This window comes from Ictidomys tridecemlineatus, chromosome 3 (assembly GCF_052094955.1).
Source record: "Ictidomys tridecemlineatus isolate mIctTri1 chromosome 3, mIctTri1.hap1, whole genome shotgun sequence".
In the NCBI taxonomy this organism is placed as follows: Eukaryota; Metazoa; Chordata; class Mammalia; order Rodentia; family Sciuridae; genus Ictidomys; species Ictidomys tridecemlineatus.
The window spans coordinates 83,089,962-83,108,400 of record NC_135479.1 but is presented as its reverse complement, the minus strand read 5'-3'; the positions used below and the strand labels follow the sequence as shown (position 1 = coordinate 83,108,400).

Below are 18,439 nucleotides of genomic sequence, written 5' to 3'. Positions count from 1 at the left end.
ATAGTAACAAAAACAGCATGGTACTGGTACCAAAACAGGCGGGTGGACCAATGGTACAGAATAGAGGACACAGAGACTAATCCACAAAGCTACAACTATCTTATATTTGATAAAGGAGCTAAAAGCATGCAATGGAGGCAGGATAGCATCTTCAACAAATGGTGCTGGGAAAACTGGAAATCCATATGCAACAAAATGAAACTGAATCCCCTCCTCTCGCCATGCACAAAAGTTAACTCAGAGTGGATCAAGGAGCTAGATATCAAATCAGAGACTCTGCATGTGATATAAGAAAAAGTTGGCTCCGATCTACATATTGTGGGGTCAGGCTCCAAATTCCTTAGTAGGACACCCATAGCACAAGAATTAATAACAAGAATCAACAAATGGGACTTACTTAAACTGAAAAGTTTTTTCTCAGCAAGAGAAACAAGAAGAGAGGTAAATAGGGAGCCTACATTATGGGAATAAATTTTTACTCCTCACACTTCAGATAGAGCCCTAATATCCAGAGTATACAAAGAATTCAAAAAATTAGACAATAACAAATAACCCAATCAACAAATGGGCCAAGGACCTGAACAGATACTTCTCAGAGGAGGATATACAATCAATCAACAAGTACATGAAAAAATGCTCACCATCTCTAGCAGTCAGAGAAATGAAAATCAAAACCACCCTAAGATACCATCTCACTCCAGTAAGATTGGCAGCCATTATGAAGTCAAACAACAAGTGCTGGCGAGGATGTGGGGAAAAGGGTACTCTTCTACATTGCTGGTGGGACTGCAAACTGGTACGGCCAATTTGGAAAGCAGTATAGAGATTCCTGGGAAAGCTGAGAATGGAACCACCATTTGACCCAGCTATTGCCCTTCTCGGACTATTCCCTGAAGACCTTAAAAGAGCGTACTACAGGGATACTGCCACATCGTTGTTCATAGCAGCACAATTCACAATTGCTAGACTGTGGAACCAACCCAGATGCCCTTCAATAGATGAATGGATAAAAAAAAGTCACATTTATACACCATGGAGTATTACGCAGCACTAAAAAATGACAAAATCATGGAATTTGCAGGGAAATGGATGGCACTAGAGCAGATTATGCTTAGTGAAGCTAGCCAATCCCTAAAAAACAAATACCAAATGTCTTCTTTGATATAATGAGAGCAACAAAGAACAGCAGGGAGGAAGAGCAGGAAGAAAAGATTAACATTAAACAGAGACATGAGGTGGGAGGGAAAGGGAGAGAAAAGGGAAATTGCATGGAAATGGAGGGAGACCCTCATTGTTATACAAAATTACATATAAGAGGTTGTGAGGGGAATGGGAAAATAAACAAGGAGAGAAATGAATTACAGTAGATGGGGTAGAGAGAGAAGATGGGAGAGTAGGGGAGGGAGGATAGTGGAGGATAGGAAAAGTAGCAGAATACAACAGTCATTAATATGGCATTATGTAGAAATATGGATGTGTAACCGATGTGATTCTGAAATCTGTATTTGGGGTAAAAATGGGAGTTCATAACCCACTTGAATCTAAATGTATGAAATATGATATGTCAAGAGCTTTGTAATGTTTTGAACAACCAATAAAAAAAAGAAAAAAAAAATAAACTCCTATGAGCTATTCAAGAACAAAGTTACAGGAAACTCCATTATGCTAAGGGAATAACTAAATGTGTATTCCTTCATACATCTGGTATACATATTTTAGCATATACTATATTCAAAGGCACTAGCCTAGTGCCCTCATGTATAATAAAAGTGAGTGAAATAGTTGCTAAAGATGACACCTAGAGGAATGGGAAAAAATAAGGAGAAAAATGAATTACAGTAGATGGGGTAGAGAGAGAAGATGGGAGGGGACGGAAGGGGGGATAGTAGACGATAGGAAAGGAAGCAGAATACAACAGTTACTATTATGGCATTATGTAAAAATGTGGATGTGTAACCGATGTGATTCTGCAATCTTTGTAATGTTTTGAATAACCAATAAAAAAATAAAAAAATAAAAAATAAATAAAAATAAACTGCACACACACACACACACATACAAAAAGATGACACCTAGAGAGATGACTAAAGCAGAAGCAGAATGTAATAAAAACTGGGGCAGGGACTGAAGAACACACCAAAATAAGGCTTGTTAAGAGTCTGTCCACAAAACAATCTACCACAAAGACATTTTTTCATATCTATTCCTGCTGGGACCAGATATGCAGTCTTAATACCCTACCTTTGTCCACAGTATCTTAACACTTTATTGAGTGTATTACTTATTTTCATGAAACTCCTTTTTCCACCTGTGTCTTTCATAGGCCAGAAAGTTGATTTCTGTCAAATGCTTCCTATTACATTTTCTTTTTTAAAAACATTTATTTTATTAACCTTTTAAAAAATATATATTTATTTTAGTTGTTGATGGACCTTCATTTATTTGTTTATATGCAGTGGTGAGAATTGAACCCAGTGCTTCTCACACATGCTAAGCAAGTGCTCTACCACTGAGCCACAACCCCAGCCCTATATTTTCTTAAACAAGAGTTTGATTTGGTATTTCTTCAAATGATTAGACGAGTACAATGAAATTATATGGCTCGGGAGATTTCTTTTTTCTAAATGGTTTAATATAAATATATTTAAAAGATATGAGTCTATTTACATTATGTATTTCTTCTTGGGCAAGTATTACTAATTAGTGACTTTCAAGGAAATTTAAGTCAACATATTTATGTGTTTGTGTTGGAGATTGAATCTAGGGGTGCTCTATCACTGAGATATATTTCTAGCCCTTTTCATTTTATTTTGAGACAGAGTCCACTAAGTTGTCAAGGCTGGCCTCAAACCTGTGATCCTCCTGCTTCAACCTGCTGAGTTGCTGGGATTACATAAGCATATGCCACTATACCTGGATCATTTATTTTTCTCTTACTGATTTCTATATTAATTCTATTTTGATCAGAGAATATACTCTCTTTTATTTCAATCCTTTTTTAAAAAAAACTGTACTGAAATATATTTCACATCATACTTTCATTTAAAAAATATAATTCAATGTTTTTTAGTATACAGGGTTGTATAACTGTCACCACAGTTAATTTTGGGACCCTCTCCATCATCTCCAAAAACAAATTTCATACCCACTAGCACTCATTTCTCATTTCCTCACAGGCCCCCAGTGGACTAAGCAATCACTAGTCTACTTTCTGTATCTACTTATTTTGCCTGTTTTGGACAACTCATATATAGTCATTCATTGCTTAACAAAAGGAAACATTCTGAGGAATGTTGTTAGGCAGTTTCACTGTTCTATTAACATCAAAGCACGTACTTACATAAACTAAGATGACTATGGTATCACTAGGTGATAGTCACATGTGGTGGCCTGTTGTTGACTAAAACATTATTGTGGCACATAACTGTAAATAAATTCATATAGTAAGTGGTGTTTTGTGTTTGCCATCTTTTTTAAAATTTATTTTTTATTTTATTTTTAGTTGTAATTGGACACAATATCTTTACTTTATTTATTTATTTTATGTGGTGCTGAGGATTGAACCCAGTGCCTCGCCACACGTGCTTGGTGAGCGCTCTACTGCTGAGCCACGCCCTAGCCTCGCCATTTTTTTTCCCACATAAATGTTTTCGAGATTCAACCATGTGTATTATGTACTTCATTTCTTTTTTTAAAATATGTTTTTAGTTATAGATGGGCACAATATCTTTATTTTATTTATTTTTATGTGGTACTGAGTATTGAACCCAGTACCTCACGCATGCAAGGCAAGCACTCTACTACTGAGCTACAAATCCAACCCTTTCATTTCTTTTTTTACTACTAAATAATATTTGATTTTATAGGTATACACATTTGTTTACCTACCAAATGATGGACATTTGGGTTGTTCCTATACTTTGGCTGTTAGATATAATGCTGCTACAGATTTTTGTGTGGATATGTCTTCATTTCTCTTGGGTATATACCTCTGAGTGGAATTACTGAATCATAAGGTAAGTAACTCTAAGTTACTGTCTGAAGAACTGTCAGACTATTTTCCAAGTGGCTTTGCCAATTTACATTCCTACCAGTAGTTTATAAAGTTCTGATTTCTCTTCATCCTCACCAATACTTGTTATTATCTAACTATATGATTACAGCTTTGCTAGTGGGTGTGAAGTGGTATATTGTGGTTTTTACTTTTTGTAGTACTACGTACAGAATCCAAGGCCTTATGCATGCTGGGCAACTGCTTACCACTGAACTACATCTGCAGCCTTATCTTGTGGTTTTAATGTGCTTTTCCCTAATGATTCATGATGTGAAATATCTTTTCACGTGCTTATTCATCCATCTTCGAAATGCCTATTTAGATTTTTTTGTTCTTTTTAAAAACTGGGTGTATTTTTATTGCTGAGTTGCGTTGTTTATATATTCTAGATACAAGCTCTTTATCAGAGGTATCATCTGCAGATATCCTCTCCTAGGTTGTAAGTTGTCTTTTCTTTTTTTAAAAATTTTTTAATTATACATGGGCACAATCTCTTTATATTGCTTATTTATTTTTATATGGTGCTGATGATTGGACCCAGTACCTCACATGTGTGAGGTAAGCACTCTGACACTGAGCCACAACCCTAGCCCTCATTTTCTTGATGATGTCTTAGGAAGCACAAAAGCTTTGAATTTTGATGAAATCCCATTAATCCATTTTTTTTTTTTTAGAATCCAAAGCCTCTTTATGAACAGTAAGATTTGAGGTTAGTTTAAAAATATGGAACACTTCACGAATTTGCGTGTCATCCTTGTGCAGAGGCCATGCTAATCTTCTCTGTATCTTTCCAATTCTAGTATATATACTGCCAAAGTAAGCACCCATTAATCCATTTTTTTTTCTGTGTTGCTTGTGTTTGTGGTGTCATAGAAAAGTAACTGTGCCTAACCAAGGGCATAAAAATTTACTTGTATATTCTTCTCAAAGTTTTGTAGTTTTAGCTCTTATGTTATGGCCTGTGATCTGTTTCACTTTTAATTTTGTGTATAAGGTAAGACTGGGGTACAAATTTATTCTTTTGCTTGTGATATCCAGTTGCCCCAATGCCATTTGTTGAAAACACTGTTCTTTCCAATTGGATTTTTCTTGGCATCCTTGTAGAGAGTCCATTAGCCATAAATATATTTCTGGAGTCTCATTTCTATTTTTTTATATGTTCATCCTTAATCAAGTTCTATAGTCTTATTTACTTTAGCTTTGTGGTATGTTTTAAAAACAGGAAGTATGAGTCCTATATTTCTTTATTTTTCTTCATGATTGTTTGGTTACTCTGATTGCTTTGCATTTCCTTATGGATTCTAGATTTAGCTTTTCCATTTCTAGAAAAATAGTAACAACAAAAACCTAAAAAGCAAATAACTGGAATTTTGTTAGTAATTGCTTTGAATCTACAAGTCAGTTTGGAGAGTATTGCTATCTTAACAATTTTGCTTGTTTTCTGTGGCTGTAATAAAATATATAAGGCTGGGTAACATATAAAAAAGGAGGTTTATTTAGCTCATAGTTTTGGAGGCTAAAAGTCCAGGCTGGGTGGTCCCTTTGTTTTGGCCTGGTGAAGGTCCTGTTGACTGTATCGTATCGTGGTAGATGGCATTATGGTGGGATAATGTATAAAAGAGAGAGAACACATGTCAAGACAGGAAAGAAAAGCAGAGAAGAGCTACCCTTATTCTTTTTATAACAACTCGCTCTCAGGAAAATGAACTCACTTTGCAAGACTAGCATTAATTCCTCAAAGGGCAGTGCCCAAAGATCTTATTACCTTGCACTAAGACCCACTTCTTAAAGTTTGCACCCTCTCTTAATTCCACTCCATTGCCATACTGGAACCGAGCTTCTAACACGAGAAACTTTGGGGAACAACTACATCTAGACAATGATATTAAGCCTTCTGAATCATGAACATGGGATGTTTTCATTTCATGTGTATTTCAATGTTTTATAATTTCCAGAGTATAATTTTTATATTTCCTTTGCTAAATTTATTCCTACATAGTTTATTGCTATTATAAGTGGAATTTTCTTTCTTTTCTTTGGTACTGGGGATTGAACCCAGGAGCTCTTTACCACTGAACTACATTCCCAGTCCTTATTTTTTATTTTGAGACAGGATCTCCCTAAGTTGCTGAAAGTGTCACTAAAATGCTCAGGCTAACCTTGAACTTGCAATTCTCCTGCCTCACCCTCCATCCAGAGTTACTGAGATTATAGGTGTGCATCACTGATCCCAGTTTATGAGTGGAATTATTTTCTTAATTTCACATTGGACTTTTCATCATTAGTGCACCGAAACAAAATAGATTTAAACATTGATCTTGTACCCTGCAACATTATTTAATTTATATTTATGTGTGTATATATATATATATATATACACACACACACACACACACACACACACACACACACACACACACACACAGACACACACCACATTTTCTTTATCCATTTATCTGTTGAAGCACACTTACATTGGTTCCATATCTTGGCTATTGTGAATTGAGCTGCTATAAACATTGATGTGGCTGCATCACTGTAGTATGCTGATTTTAAGCCCATTGGGTATATACTAAGGAGGGGGATAACTGGGTCAAATGGTGGTTCCAGTCCAAGTTTTCTAAGGAACCTCCATATTGCTTTTCAGAGGGGTTGCACCAATTTGCAGTCCTAACAACAATGTATGAGTGTACCTTTTCCTCCACATCCTCACCAACATTTATTGTTACTTGTATTCTTGATAATTGCCATTCTGACTGGAGAGAGATGAAATTGCAGTTTAGTTTTAATTTGCATTTCTACAACTACTAGAGATGTTGAACATTTTTTTTTCATATATTTGTTCACCAGTTGGGTTTCTTCTTCTGTGAAGTGCCTATTCAGTTCCTTTGCCCATTTATTGACTAGGTTATTTTTATATATTTATTTTTTATTGTGGTAAGTTTTTTGAGTTCTTTGTTTATTCTGGAGATTAATGCTCTATCTGAGGTGCAGGTGGCAAAGATTTATCTCCTATTCTGTAGGCTCTTTATGTATGTTCTTGATGTTTCTTTGCTGTGAAGAAGGTTTTTAGTTTGATACCATCCCATTTATTGATTCTTGATTTTACTTTTTGTGCTTTAGGAGTCTTGTTGAGGAATTCAGTTCCTAAGCTGACATGATGGAGAGTTGGGCCTACATTTTCTAGTAGGCACAGGGTCTCTGGTCTAATGCCTAGGTCCTTGATCTACTTTGAGTTGAGTTTTGTGCAGGAGAGATGGGGTTTAATTTCACTTGGCTACATATGGATTTTTGGTATGTTTATGGTACCTTTGTCTTGTGTTTTTGTGGGTTTGTCTCTGTGACTTTTATTCTGTTCCATTGGTCTTCATGTCTGTTTTGGTGCCAATACCATGCCATTTTTGTTACTATAGCTCTGTCACAGTCTGGTATTATGATACCTCCTGCTCCACTTTTCTCACTAAGGATTGCTTTGGCTATTCTGGGTCTCTTGTTTTTACAAATAAATTTCATGACAACTTTTTCTATTTCTATGAAGAACATCATTGGAATTTTAATGGAAATTGCATTGAATTAAATCTGTATAGTGCTTTTGGTAGGATGGCCATTTAAAAAAATGTAGATGGACACAATAATTTTATTTGTCTTTATGTGGTGCTAAGGCTCAAACCCAGAGTCTCACACATGCCAGGTGAGTTCTCTACGACTGAACCACAACCCAGCCCAGGATGGCCATTTTGACAAAATTCTGCTTGTCCAAGAACATGGGAGATATTTCCATCTTCTAAGGTCTTCTTCAATTTCTTTCTTGTTCTGTAGTTTTAATTATAGAGGTCTCTCACCTCTTTTGTTAGATTACTGTGAATGGGATAGTTTTCCTAATTTCTCTTTCAGTTGATTCATCACTAATGTATAGGAACACATTTGACTTATGGGTGTTAATTTTATATCCTGCTACTTTGCTGAATTGATTATGAGTTCTAGAAGTTTTCTGGTAGAGTTTTTGGGTCTTCTAAATACAGGATCATGTCACTGGCAAACAGGGATGGTTTGAGTTCTTCTTTTCCTACTTGTATTCCTTTCTTTCTTCTAACTACTTTGGCTAGAATTTCCAGGACTATGTTGAATAGAAGTGATGAATGAGGACATCCTGTCTTGTTCCCGTTTTTAGAGGGAATACTTTTCATTTTTCTCCATTTAGAATAATGTTGTCCTTGGGTTTAGCATATATAGCTTTTACAATGTTGAGATATATTCCTACTATTCCTAGTTTTTCTAGTGTTTCGAACATGAAGGAGTGCTATATTTTATCAAATGCTTTTCTGCATCTATTAAATCATATGATTTTTGTCTTTAAGTCTATGATGTGATGAATTATGTTTATTGATTTCCATATGTTGAACCAACTTTACATCCCTGGAATGAACCCCACTTGGTTGTAGCGCACTATCTTTTCAGTATGTTTTTTGTATATGATTTGCCAGAATTCTATTGAGAATTTTTGCATCTATGTTTCTCAGGGATATTGGTCTGAAGTTTTCTTTCTTGATGTGTCTTTGTCTGATTTTGGTATCAGGGTGATACTAGCTTCATAGAATGAATTTGAAAGTGTTCTCTTCTTTTCTATTTCATGGAATAATTTGAGGAGTATTGGTGTTAATTCTTCTTTGAAGGACTGGTAGAACTCAGCTCAGAATCCATCTGGTCCTGGGCTTTTCTTAGTTAGTAGGCTTCTGATGGCATCTTCTATTTCACTGCTTGAAATTGATCTGTTTAAATTGTGTGTGTCCTGATTCATCTTTAGCTCTGTTAATATGGTATATAACATTTATTTTTTAGATGCTAAACTAACCTTGCATTTGTGGGATAATTCTCATGTAGTCATGACATAATCTTTTTTATATGTTGTTGGATTTAGTTTCCTTGTATTTTGTTGAGTAAAACTGACTTGATAGAATGAATGTCAAAGTTCTCTTATCTTCTATTTCTAGCTTATAAAGAATTGCCATTAAATCTTTCTTAAATGTTGGGTAATATTCTCCAGTGAAGCCTTCTCAGTCTGGGTTTGTTTTTCTTATTCAGATATTTTCTTTCTTTTTGAGCCTGTTTAGTACTTTGTGTTTCTCCAGGAATTTGCTCATTTTCTCTATATTGTTACCATAAAGATGTTCATTCATAGTCTTCCCTTATAATTCTTTTAATTTCTATAACATTCTGTAATGTTGGCAATGACATTGTTTCATTTCCAATTTTAATACTCTTACTATTCCTTTTTCCCCTTGATGAGTATAGCTAGAGGCTTATCAATGTTACTGACCTTTCCAAAGAATTAACTTTTGCTTTTGTTGATTTTCTCTATTTATCCATTTTAATTTTTACTCTTCTTTGTGTTTGCTCTGCTAATTTGCCCCCCACCACCCCACCCCCGTCTTAAGGTGAAAGGTTAGATTACTTATTTGAGATCTTTTTTCTTTTCTTTCTTTTTTTTTTTAATTTTTTTCAGTTGTAGATGAACACAATATCTTTACTTGTTTGTTTTTATGTAGTGCTAAGGATTGAACCCAGGGCCTCACACAGGTGATGCAAGTGCTCTACCATGGATCTACAACCCCAGTCCTTGCTTCTTTTTTAACATATGCATTTAAAACTATAAATTTCCCTTAGCATTGCTTTCAATACCTCCCATAAGTTATGGTACACTGCATTTTCATTTTTATCATCTCAAGTTTTGTTATGTTGTGTTTTAATCCATTCTTTTCAAAGTATCTTCTAATATCTTTTCTGTATTTTTTTTTGACTCACTGGGAATTTAAACAGTTTATGTCCTTAGGTTTGTGAATCCACAAGTTTCCTTCTGTTACTAATTTTAACTTTATTTCATTGTATGATTTCACTTTTTAAAATATTTATCGAGGCCTACCATATGTCCCATCTTGGAGACTGTTCTATGTGTATTTCAGAAGAATATGAATTCTACTGTTCTTGGGTGGAGTATTGAATTACTGCATGTTAGATTGAGGAGGTTATAGTATTTATAATGTTGTTCACAACTGTTATTTCTTTGTTGAGCTTTGTGGCTTGCCAATCCATCATTTAAAATGGGGCACTGAAGTCTCCAACTATTATTGTTTAATTGTTTATTTCTTCCTGCAATTCTGTTAGTTTTTGCTTCCTGTATTTTGGGGCTGTGTTGTTAGGCACAAATATATTTATAATCACAATGTCTTCCTATTGGATTGACTCTTTTGTCACAGAAGAATGTCCTTCTTTGTCTTTAAGAATAGTATTTGTATTACAGTCTATTTTCTTTCCCTCAGTATAACCACATGAGTAAGAACTTTCATGAGTAAGAAAGTAAGAACTTTCTTACCACTACTGTCTGCATGACTTTTCCCTGTCCTTTTCCTTTTTGTACCTTTAAATCTATTTTTGTAATTATATCCAGCCTGATAATCTCTGCATTTTGATGGATTTTTTATTCAGTAACCTTTAATGTTATTGATATATTGGATTTATGCCTGTTGCTTTACTTTTTGTTTTTTATATCTCAAGAGTTTTTCCTTTGTGCTTTTTTAAATATTCGTTTTACATTTAAATATTTTCTTTCTTTTTAAATTTTGTACTGGGTATTGAACCTAGGGGAGCTTTACTGCTAAGCTGCATTTCTCAATCCTTTTTATTTTAGTTTTAATTTTGAGTCAGGGTTTCACCAAGTTCCTTAGGAGCTTGCTAAGTTGCTGAAGCTGGCCTTGAACTTGTGATCCTCCCGCCTCAGCCTCCTTAGCTGCTGAGATTCAGGCATGCATCACTGAGCCTGGCACATTAATATATTTTCTAACATTTTAATCCTTTTTTTTCACTATTCATTTTCTAATTGTTTTCCTACTGGCTTCTCTAGGATTCATCATATACATTGTATGTGTATGTTGCTGGGGATCAAACCCAGGATGTCATTGCAGCCTGGTAAGCACTCTTCCACTGAGCCACATCCCCAGCCCTATCATTTACATCTTAACTTATCAGAATGTTATTCAGTTTTATACTATTTAATTCCAGCAATACATTAAACTATTACTCATATGTCCCCCTTTCCTTTTCCTCCTCTTTGTGCTATTATTGTTACACATATTACAGCTACATATATTACAAATTTTTTGTTTTAATTACTAGTTTCTATAATTTATGTTCTTTAAAGAAGCTGAGAGAAGAAAGGACAGCAAGCATGTATTCACACAATTTGTTATATTAACTCTTAACTACTATTTCTGATTCTCTTAATTTTTTTCTGTGACATGAAAGGAGTTCCAAAAAGAGGAAAAGATGGATGGGAAATATCTGAGGAAAGCTTTTCCACAATTAAGGAAAAATGAAACATGAAGATTTAAATATTGAAATTGAGAGAGGTAACAGAACATCAAAAAAAAATGCAGAGTCTTCAAATCTTTGGAAATTTAGATAATATAACTGAAACAATACCAACCATTCAAAATAATGTATTAATGACAAATATGTATACACACACACCCATATATAATATATGATGGAAATATAATGTATGTGAAAAATGTGTTACCAAACTAGGTATTGCATACTGCCATTTATCATAACATATCATGTGAAGTAGGGAAAAAGAGGAGGAGGAAGAGGAAGTGAGGTGAAGGAAAGGGAAGATGAGCAGGAGATGGCTGGAAGGAAGAGGGGGAGTAGAACAATATAGACCAAACTGTTAATTATAGGTTATAAAATTATGAATAAATTTTATGATAAGGTTTTAGATTACATATATTTTAAAATTTGCAATAAGTTATACTTGTGATAAAATAATACACTTAAAAAATTGGGGCTGGGGTTTTAGCTCAGTGGAAGAGCACATGCCTAGCATATATGAGGCATCAGATTTGATTCTTAGCACCACATATAAATAAATAAAATAAAGGTCTATTGACAACTAAAAAATATTTTAAAAAAATCCAGCAGAAATTAGCAAAACATACAAAAAAGGCAAGTCATCTACAACAAAATTAAAATGGCCCAGAAATATACACAGTTATGTTCTGCCCAATGATGTTTTGGTCAGTGATAGACCACATATACGATGGCTGTCATATAAGATAATAGAGATGAAAAATTCCTATTGCCTAATGATGTCATAGCTGTCATTGTACCACAATGCATTGCTCATGTGTTTGTTGTGTTGCTGGTGTAAACACACTTACTGCATTGCCAATTGTAGAAAAGTATAGCACATACAACACATAAGACTTATAATACACAACTATGTTACTGGTTTATATATTTACTATACTACCATTTTTGTCATTATGGTGTACTATTTTATCTAGTTTCTTGACTGCATCAAGAGGCCATGTTGATATTGACTATACCACCCAGGTTTGTGAAAGTACACACTATTGTTCATACAACTACAAAATCACCTAATAATGCATTTCCCAGAACACATATCCCTAATGTTAAGTAACATGTAATTGTATATTCCCAACCTCTCTAGAAATCAAAGAAATACAAATTATGATGATACTGCATTTTTAACTGATCAAATTGGAAAATAGTTTTCATAGGAAGATGCTCAGTGTTAGTAAGGATCCTAGGAAATAGGTTGATAAATGTATGAACATACCATTTTTCTTCTTAAAAAATTTCTACACCTTTTAAACTAGCAATTCCTTTTCTGGGAATTTATTCTATGGAAAAACAGTGGATACTCCAACTCTTCAGCTGTAATGAATATTAGAGGACATTTTAGAGAATATTCCATGAGAAATTTGGATTTATATTAATTAAGATTTAATCCAATGGTATGTGCCGAGGCTGAGACGGGGGGATTGCTTGAGCCCAGGAGACGGTGGCCCTAGGCAACATAGCAATACCCCATTTGAAAAAGAAAGAAAATGATTTAATACACTGAAAATAGTCTAAAATGGCAAATAACACGTAAAAGAATATACGAAAAGACCACATAATATAGATGTTTTTTGGATATTAGAATTGTTAGTATTAAATTTGCTTTTCTTTTGCTCTTCAATGTTTTCTAAGTTATCTAGAATAGACAATAAATTACTACATTTGAAGTAGAAAACAGTTATTTAAAAATAAAACATATTACCCTAAGATATGGAAGCTATTTTTATTTCTTTTTCAATGATTTATAAACATATATCCAATATTTACATAACTTTTTGAGCTAATGTGAAAATAGCTGAGTCAGTTACACTTACCACAGCATCAAAGATTGCATTCTCTGCCTCCCTTGATAAGGAGCACAAATTATGTACAGAGCACTGTGTTACACAAGATAGGGATTATATATAAAAGCCAGGGACCTGTATTTCTGACTTAAATAAGAGGCACAGTAACGGGGAGAAAAAGACTTATAAATTCACAACTACAAATCAATGGTTGAAAGTGTCAAGGAAAGGAAGAGGTGATTCCAACTGGGAGAATGAGGGCATGGTTTTATATACTAGTCAGCCACAATTTGCTTTTCTTTCCTTCTCCAATTTACCACTGAATGATTAAGATCATAAAAGAACTAAAATTCAAAGTATCTACTCCCATATTCCATATAAATGCTTACTAATGTTACTGATCCCTCCAGACCAGCTTATGTGCCACTTTACCATTGTTTCTGTAGGTTAACAGTATTTCTCATGATATGCTGTGGCCAAGAATTCTATGTCTGTCTCCTTCCCTAAACTGAGAGCTCTGATAGGGCAGAGATTAAGTTTAACCCATTTTAGCATCCTCAGGTAGAATCAGCTTCCACAGATATCTGTCATGACCTTTAAAACTTTGTGCATGTGTTTAACATCTAAGAAAATAAAATGTAAAAGTCATACCTGGTAGGATTCCTCTTGTCTTCCTCAGAGATCAAAAACCAAACAAAATCTGCGTAGCTCATTCTTCCCTCTTTCTGAACTGTTTTTCCTCTGAAGAAAAATGCAAGATGTAAAATTTTCTGAGCAATTAAGGATTAAAATAACATCCTTCCTTAGAGAGGAAGGATTCTACTTTTTGAAAAAGTAGACTACTGGGTACCTCATAAACGGCACATTTTGTGGCCTAACTTCTTTTTTTAAAGGCCTCCAGGGTGAAACCAGAAGATATTTACAAATATGAAGAAAAGAAAATATGGTTTCTAACTTAAATACAAATAATGGTATCAAATATTGTTAGCTGTATTTAGGTATAAGACTAATTCTTTTTTTTAATATATATATTTTTTAGTTGTCAATAGATTTTTAAAATTTTATTCATTTATTTATTTATATGTGGTGCTGAGGATTGAACCCAGGGCCTCACACATGCCAGGCAAGTGCTCTACCACTGAGCCACTACTCCAGCCTAAGACTAATTCTTATGTTAAAGAGAATTACTGTCTTACATTAAACCATGATTGTGGGTTGTTTTTTTTTTTTAGGATATTATTTGACCCAATAGTGCTGCCAAATTATACAAGAAGCCTTGCTAATATGAGATTATTACATTATTACTGATAGTTATGTTTTAATTCAGATTTTAAACTTTTTCTTACCTTGTTACTGCCCCAGAAAATATCCTTTCAATAATTCTGTTTGATGATGCTAAATGTAAATAACAAATTACAAAGATAGTTAGAAATATACTTCATGTAAGCAATACTTCTGGCAAATTTATTTTCATTTGCTACAAGCTAAACCATAACAATCTTCTATGACAAGAATATGAGTAAATCTTTCTTATATATAATTTATGCTTTTTTTCAGTAATTTAAAAAAAGAACAAGGAAATGAATGTGCTTGACATCTGCAAAGTATTTATGTAGTTGAGCTTATATGTATAAAATTTATATTGATTTTTGTTATCCATAAGACAAAATTTCCTCTAAAACAAGACAAACGTTATCTCAGCATTAATTCAAGGGGGAACTGATTTTTACAGCTCCTAAAAAAAGGTCAAATGAAAGCAAGTAAAACAATGGAGAATTCTTTTAAGCAGAGTTTTAGAAAAGAAACTAAAACATATCATGAACATACTTTCGTAATTCCCATTCTATGAAAGTCCAGGATATAACAAAATTTTTAGAAATTCTATCTGTAAGTCTTATTTATATAGATAATTATATCTTAAGATGATATATTGCTTTTTGATACCTCACTGTGATTCAAACAGCCAAAGGCATTAATTTAAATTAAAAAAAAAAAGGAGATCTTAGGTCTCAGAACTGCTCTTTTAACAAGTACCCCAGGAAATGGCATACACACTAGAATTTCAGGACCCATGATGAGGTTAATAAGGAATTAGCAGCTATTGACATCTAGTTTTTCTGCATGCTGTTAGATATAGTCAACATAAAGGTACATCAGTCTAGTAGAAGAAAACTTTGAATGTGTGTGCCAGGAGAGTCATACCTGGCCACACAAAAAAGTTTACATAAAGACCCTCTATACTTTATTGAGCTCTATCGTATGGGGTTAATCATTTGTACTAGATAGAAAAGAAGGGGTATATAGGGAAAGCAAGGATATTTAATTCCAAAGCTATGATTTTTCTTAAGTCTTTTTTAGCTTTGGAAGCAATGATTCTATTTCCTAACCCTGAAGATTATATTATTCTATACTGTCCCATTAAGCACAGTTGCTGAGTGAAGAATTATTTAGTTTAGAGGTCTCTGCATTTATTCAGACCTAGATGCCTGCTTTTCTGAACTTTGTCCCATTCAAATGAATCTAGTGAGTTGCTATTATGAGAGGATTTTTGAGAACTTGAAAATTACGTTTATAGCAACCGGAAAGGGAGCTTTAGAGTCCATAGGATTGTTCGTGATTTTTTGAGGCTGGCTCATGTATGGATGATCTGTTATGGGTAATAGAAAGGTACAGGGCTAATAGGGCTGATCATATACCTCTATGAATATATTCATCTTTATGGTATATTTTAGTGACAAAAATGTTATGACCACTTGATGATGGGAGGTAACAGTACTAATATGTTTGTTTATCAAATAAGTTACATGAAGTATTTCCCCTTTATGTCTGCTTGGAACCTGAGAAGGAGAACTGCCACAAACCATTAGTCACAGATACACCAAATAACAAACAATATTCAATACATTTATTTAAGATCTATACTCTGTTACATCTAAAAAGGCTGAGAAAATATTTAAGGACAGAACAGGAATAATCTTATGACAGAAGAATGAATCATTGTATGTTGGTGCTTAATTAAGAATATTCAATCAGTAGGCAATAGGTTCTAAGTTTGCAGTGAGCAAAAATGAAGCAAAAAGCATAATATTGTCTGACATGTAATTTTTTCTTTTCTTACAAAATCACACAAAATTCATCTTCAGAGGGAAATATCTTTCTGGAATAAAACTGAAAAAATAAAATTCTGTAAGAGTCCTTGAAAATAATACTTGATAAGGTAGAGACATTATTTTCATTCTTGGCCTTTTATAGAAATATTAAATGAAAAAGTTTATAAAAAGTGTGTATGTGTGTGTATATATATATACATATACATATATACTCTTTCATATAGATTTACAGAGGTGTGAATTTTATTCAATTCATCATCATAAAGATACACATCACTACAAAGTCTTGCCACTTTATCAAAACTAATAGTGGTATTATTTACTTACCTTTAAACCCCTTATAAATCTGGCCTCTAAATTAAAAACAAACAAACAAACAAACAAACAAAAAACAACAACTTTGTTTCCACAAAAGAATTCTTGGCTCTGTAAAGAAATCCGGTTAGCCACAGAATTTAAGAAATAGAAATTTCTCATAATGAGTGGGAATAATTTACATAACTTTTCAAAATAACATTTTCAAAATGTTTAAGCCTTAAACATTTCTTAGCCTCTGCAGAATTACTCACCCTGGTCATTATATCGAGAGAGATCGGCCTGGCTGATGAACAGGTCATGATCACTATCTAGCTCCCAGAATTTACAATATATAACATAGAAATGTTCATAGGAGAAGTAATCTGTGATTTGATTTATATCTTCCTCTTCTTCTAAAAGGGCTAGAGTCTGAAAATAATATGAATAGAAGATTAATTTTAAAATTATGAAAAGCAAGCTTAGGCATTGTAGTCTAGCAAGTTTCTGTTTTAAATTGAATTTAAAATTTTGTCCTTTGTACTAAACCAGGTACTTTTTTTTAACAGGTAACCTGCTACTACCTTTAATCAACTGATTCATCTACAAGCATTTATTGAGCTCTGTGATATACTTATCAGCAAAAGGCTATGATGTGGAGGATACAAAAGCAAAACGATGTGGAGGATATAAAAGCAAAATGATGTGGAGGATACAAAAGCAAGGAGAGGGAAGGATCATCATTAAGAGGGCTGTAACCTCTCAAAGGTCCCCAGACTGGCAGGCACAGAACAATCAGACGATAGACTTAAAATGCATGGCCATAAACTAACACTGCTCTTAACTTTTAAAAGTTATGTGAACAATATTAAGAAGCTTGGGAATCACATACAGCATTTATTTGTAATGAAATCAAGGATATCGTAAGATTAGTTATGCACACAATTGTGGTAACATATGGTGGTGGCCTTGCATAGAAGGCATTGTGGGTGGAGCTGCAGGATCCTGAGCTAGAAGAAAACTGAGTTTCTTGACTCACTATGTATCCCTAAGGAAAACATCAGAAGTAAAGATTATAAACACACGATTCTATAGTGAGCCAAATTAAATGAGTAGATAAATGAACAATTTCAGAAATGGAATATTCAAAAAGAAACCTTAAGGAAACAATGAATAGGGCTGGGGATGTGGCTCAAGCGGTAGCTCGCTCGCCTGGCATGCGTGCGGCTCGGGTTTGATCCTCAGCACCACATACAAAGATGTTGTGTCCGCCGAAAACTGAAATATAAATATTAAAAAATTCTCTCTCTCTCTCTCTCTCTCTCTCTCCCCCCCTCTCTCTTTAAAAAAAAAAGGAAACAATTAATAGAAAAAAAGTCAGTTGGCAGAAATAAGGTCAGATATGTCAATAATCACAATAAAGATAGATGAGCTTAATCTCCCTACTGAAAGATTTTAAAAAAAATTTTTAATTTGTTTTAATTAGTTATACATGACAGTAGAATGAATTTATGCACTTTGATATATCATACATAGATAGGATATAATTTCTCATTTTTCTGAGTGTATATGTTGCAGAATCATATTGGTCATATAGTCACATATATACATAGAGTAATAATGTGTTTCATTCTACTATCTTTCCTATTCCAACATCCCCTCCCCTCCTTCCCCATCACTTCCCTCTACCTAATCTAAGGTAATGCTATTCTACCCTAGTACTCCCCTTCTTATTGTGAATTAGCATCTGCATATTAGAAAAAATGTTCGGCCTT

At 33.8% G+C, this 18,439-nt stretch overlaps 1 protein-coding gene, 1 long non-coding RNA gene and 1 other non-coding gene across 7 annotated transcripts in view; 1 reads left to right on the top strand and 2 right to left on the bottom strand.

Annotated features, from left to right (window-relative positions):
* Ppp2r3a (protein phosphatase 2 regulatory subunit B''alpha) overlaps positions 1-18,439 on the bottom strand; it is a 166,741-nt gene that overhangs the window by 31,133 nt on the left and 117,169 nt on the right. For all 5 annotated transcript variants that reach the window (XM_078043359.1, XM_078043360.1, XM_040269828.2 and 2 more), the window contains 3 exons: positions 16,940-17,096; positions 14,607-14,655; positions 13,912-14,001 (listed from right to left, as the gene is read on the bottom strand). In XM_078043359.1, coding sequence (XP_077899485.1) covers positions 13,912-14,001; positions 14,607-14,655; positions 16,940-17,096 — 296 coding nt within the window. The remainder of the gene's footprint in view (positions 1-13,911; positions 14,002-14,606; positions 14,656-16,939; positions 17,097-18,439) is intronic.
* Positions 4,772-4,874, bottom strand: LOC120884715 (U6 spliceosomal RNA). The gene has a single exon (XR_005727126.2). It is a non-coding gene; the product is annotated as a U6 spliceosomal RNA (small nuclear RNA).
* LOC144376266 (uncharacterized) lies at positions 9,524-17,751 on the top strand. Its single transcript, XR_013436532.1, has 2 exons — positions 9,524-11,017; positions 17,234-17,751. It is a non-coding gene; the product is annotated as an uncharacterized LOC144376266 (long non-coding RNA).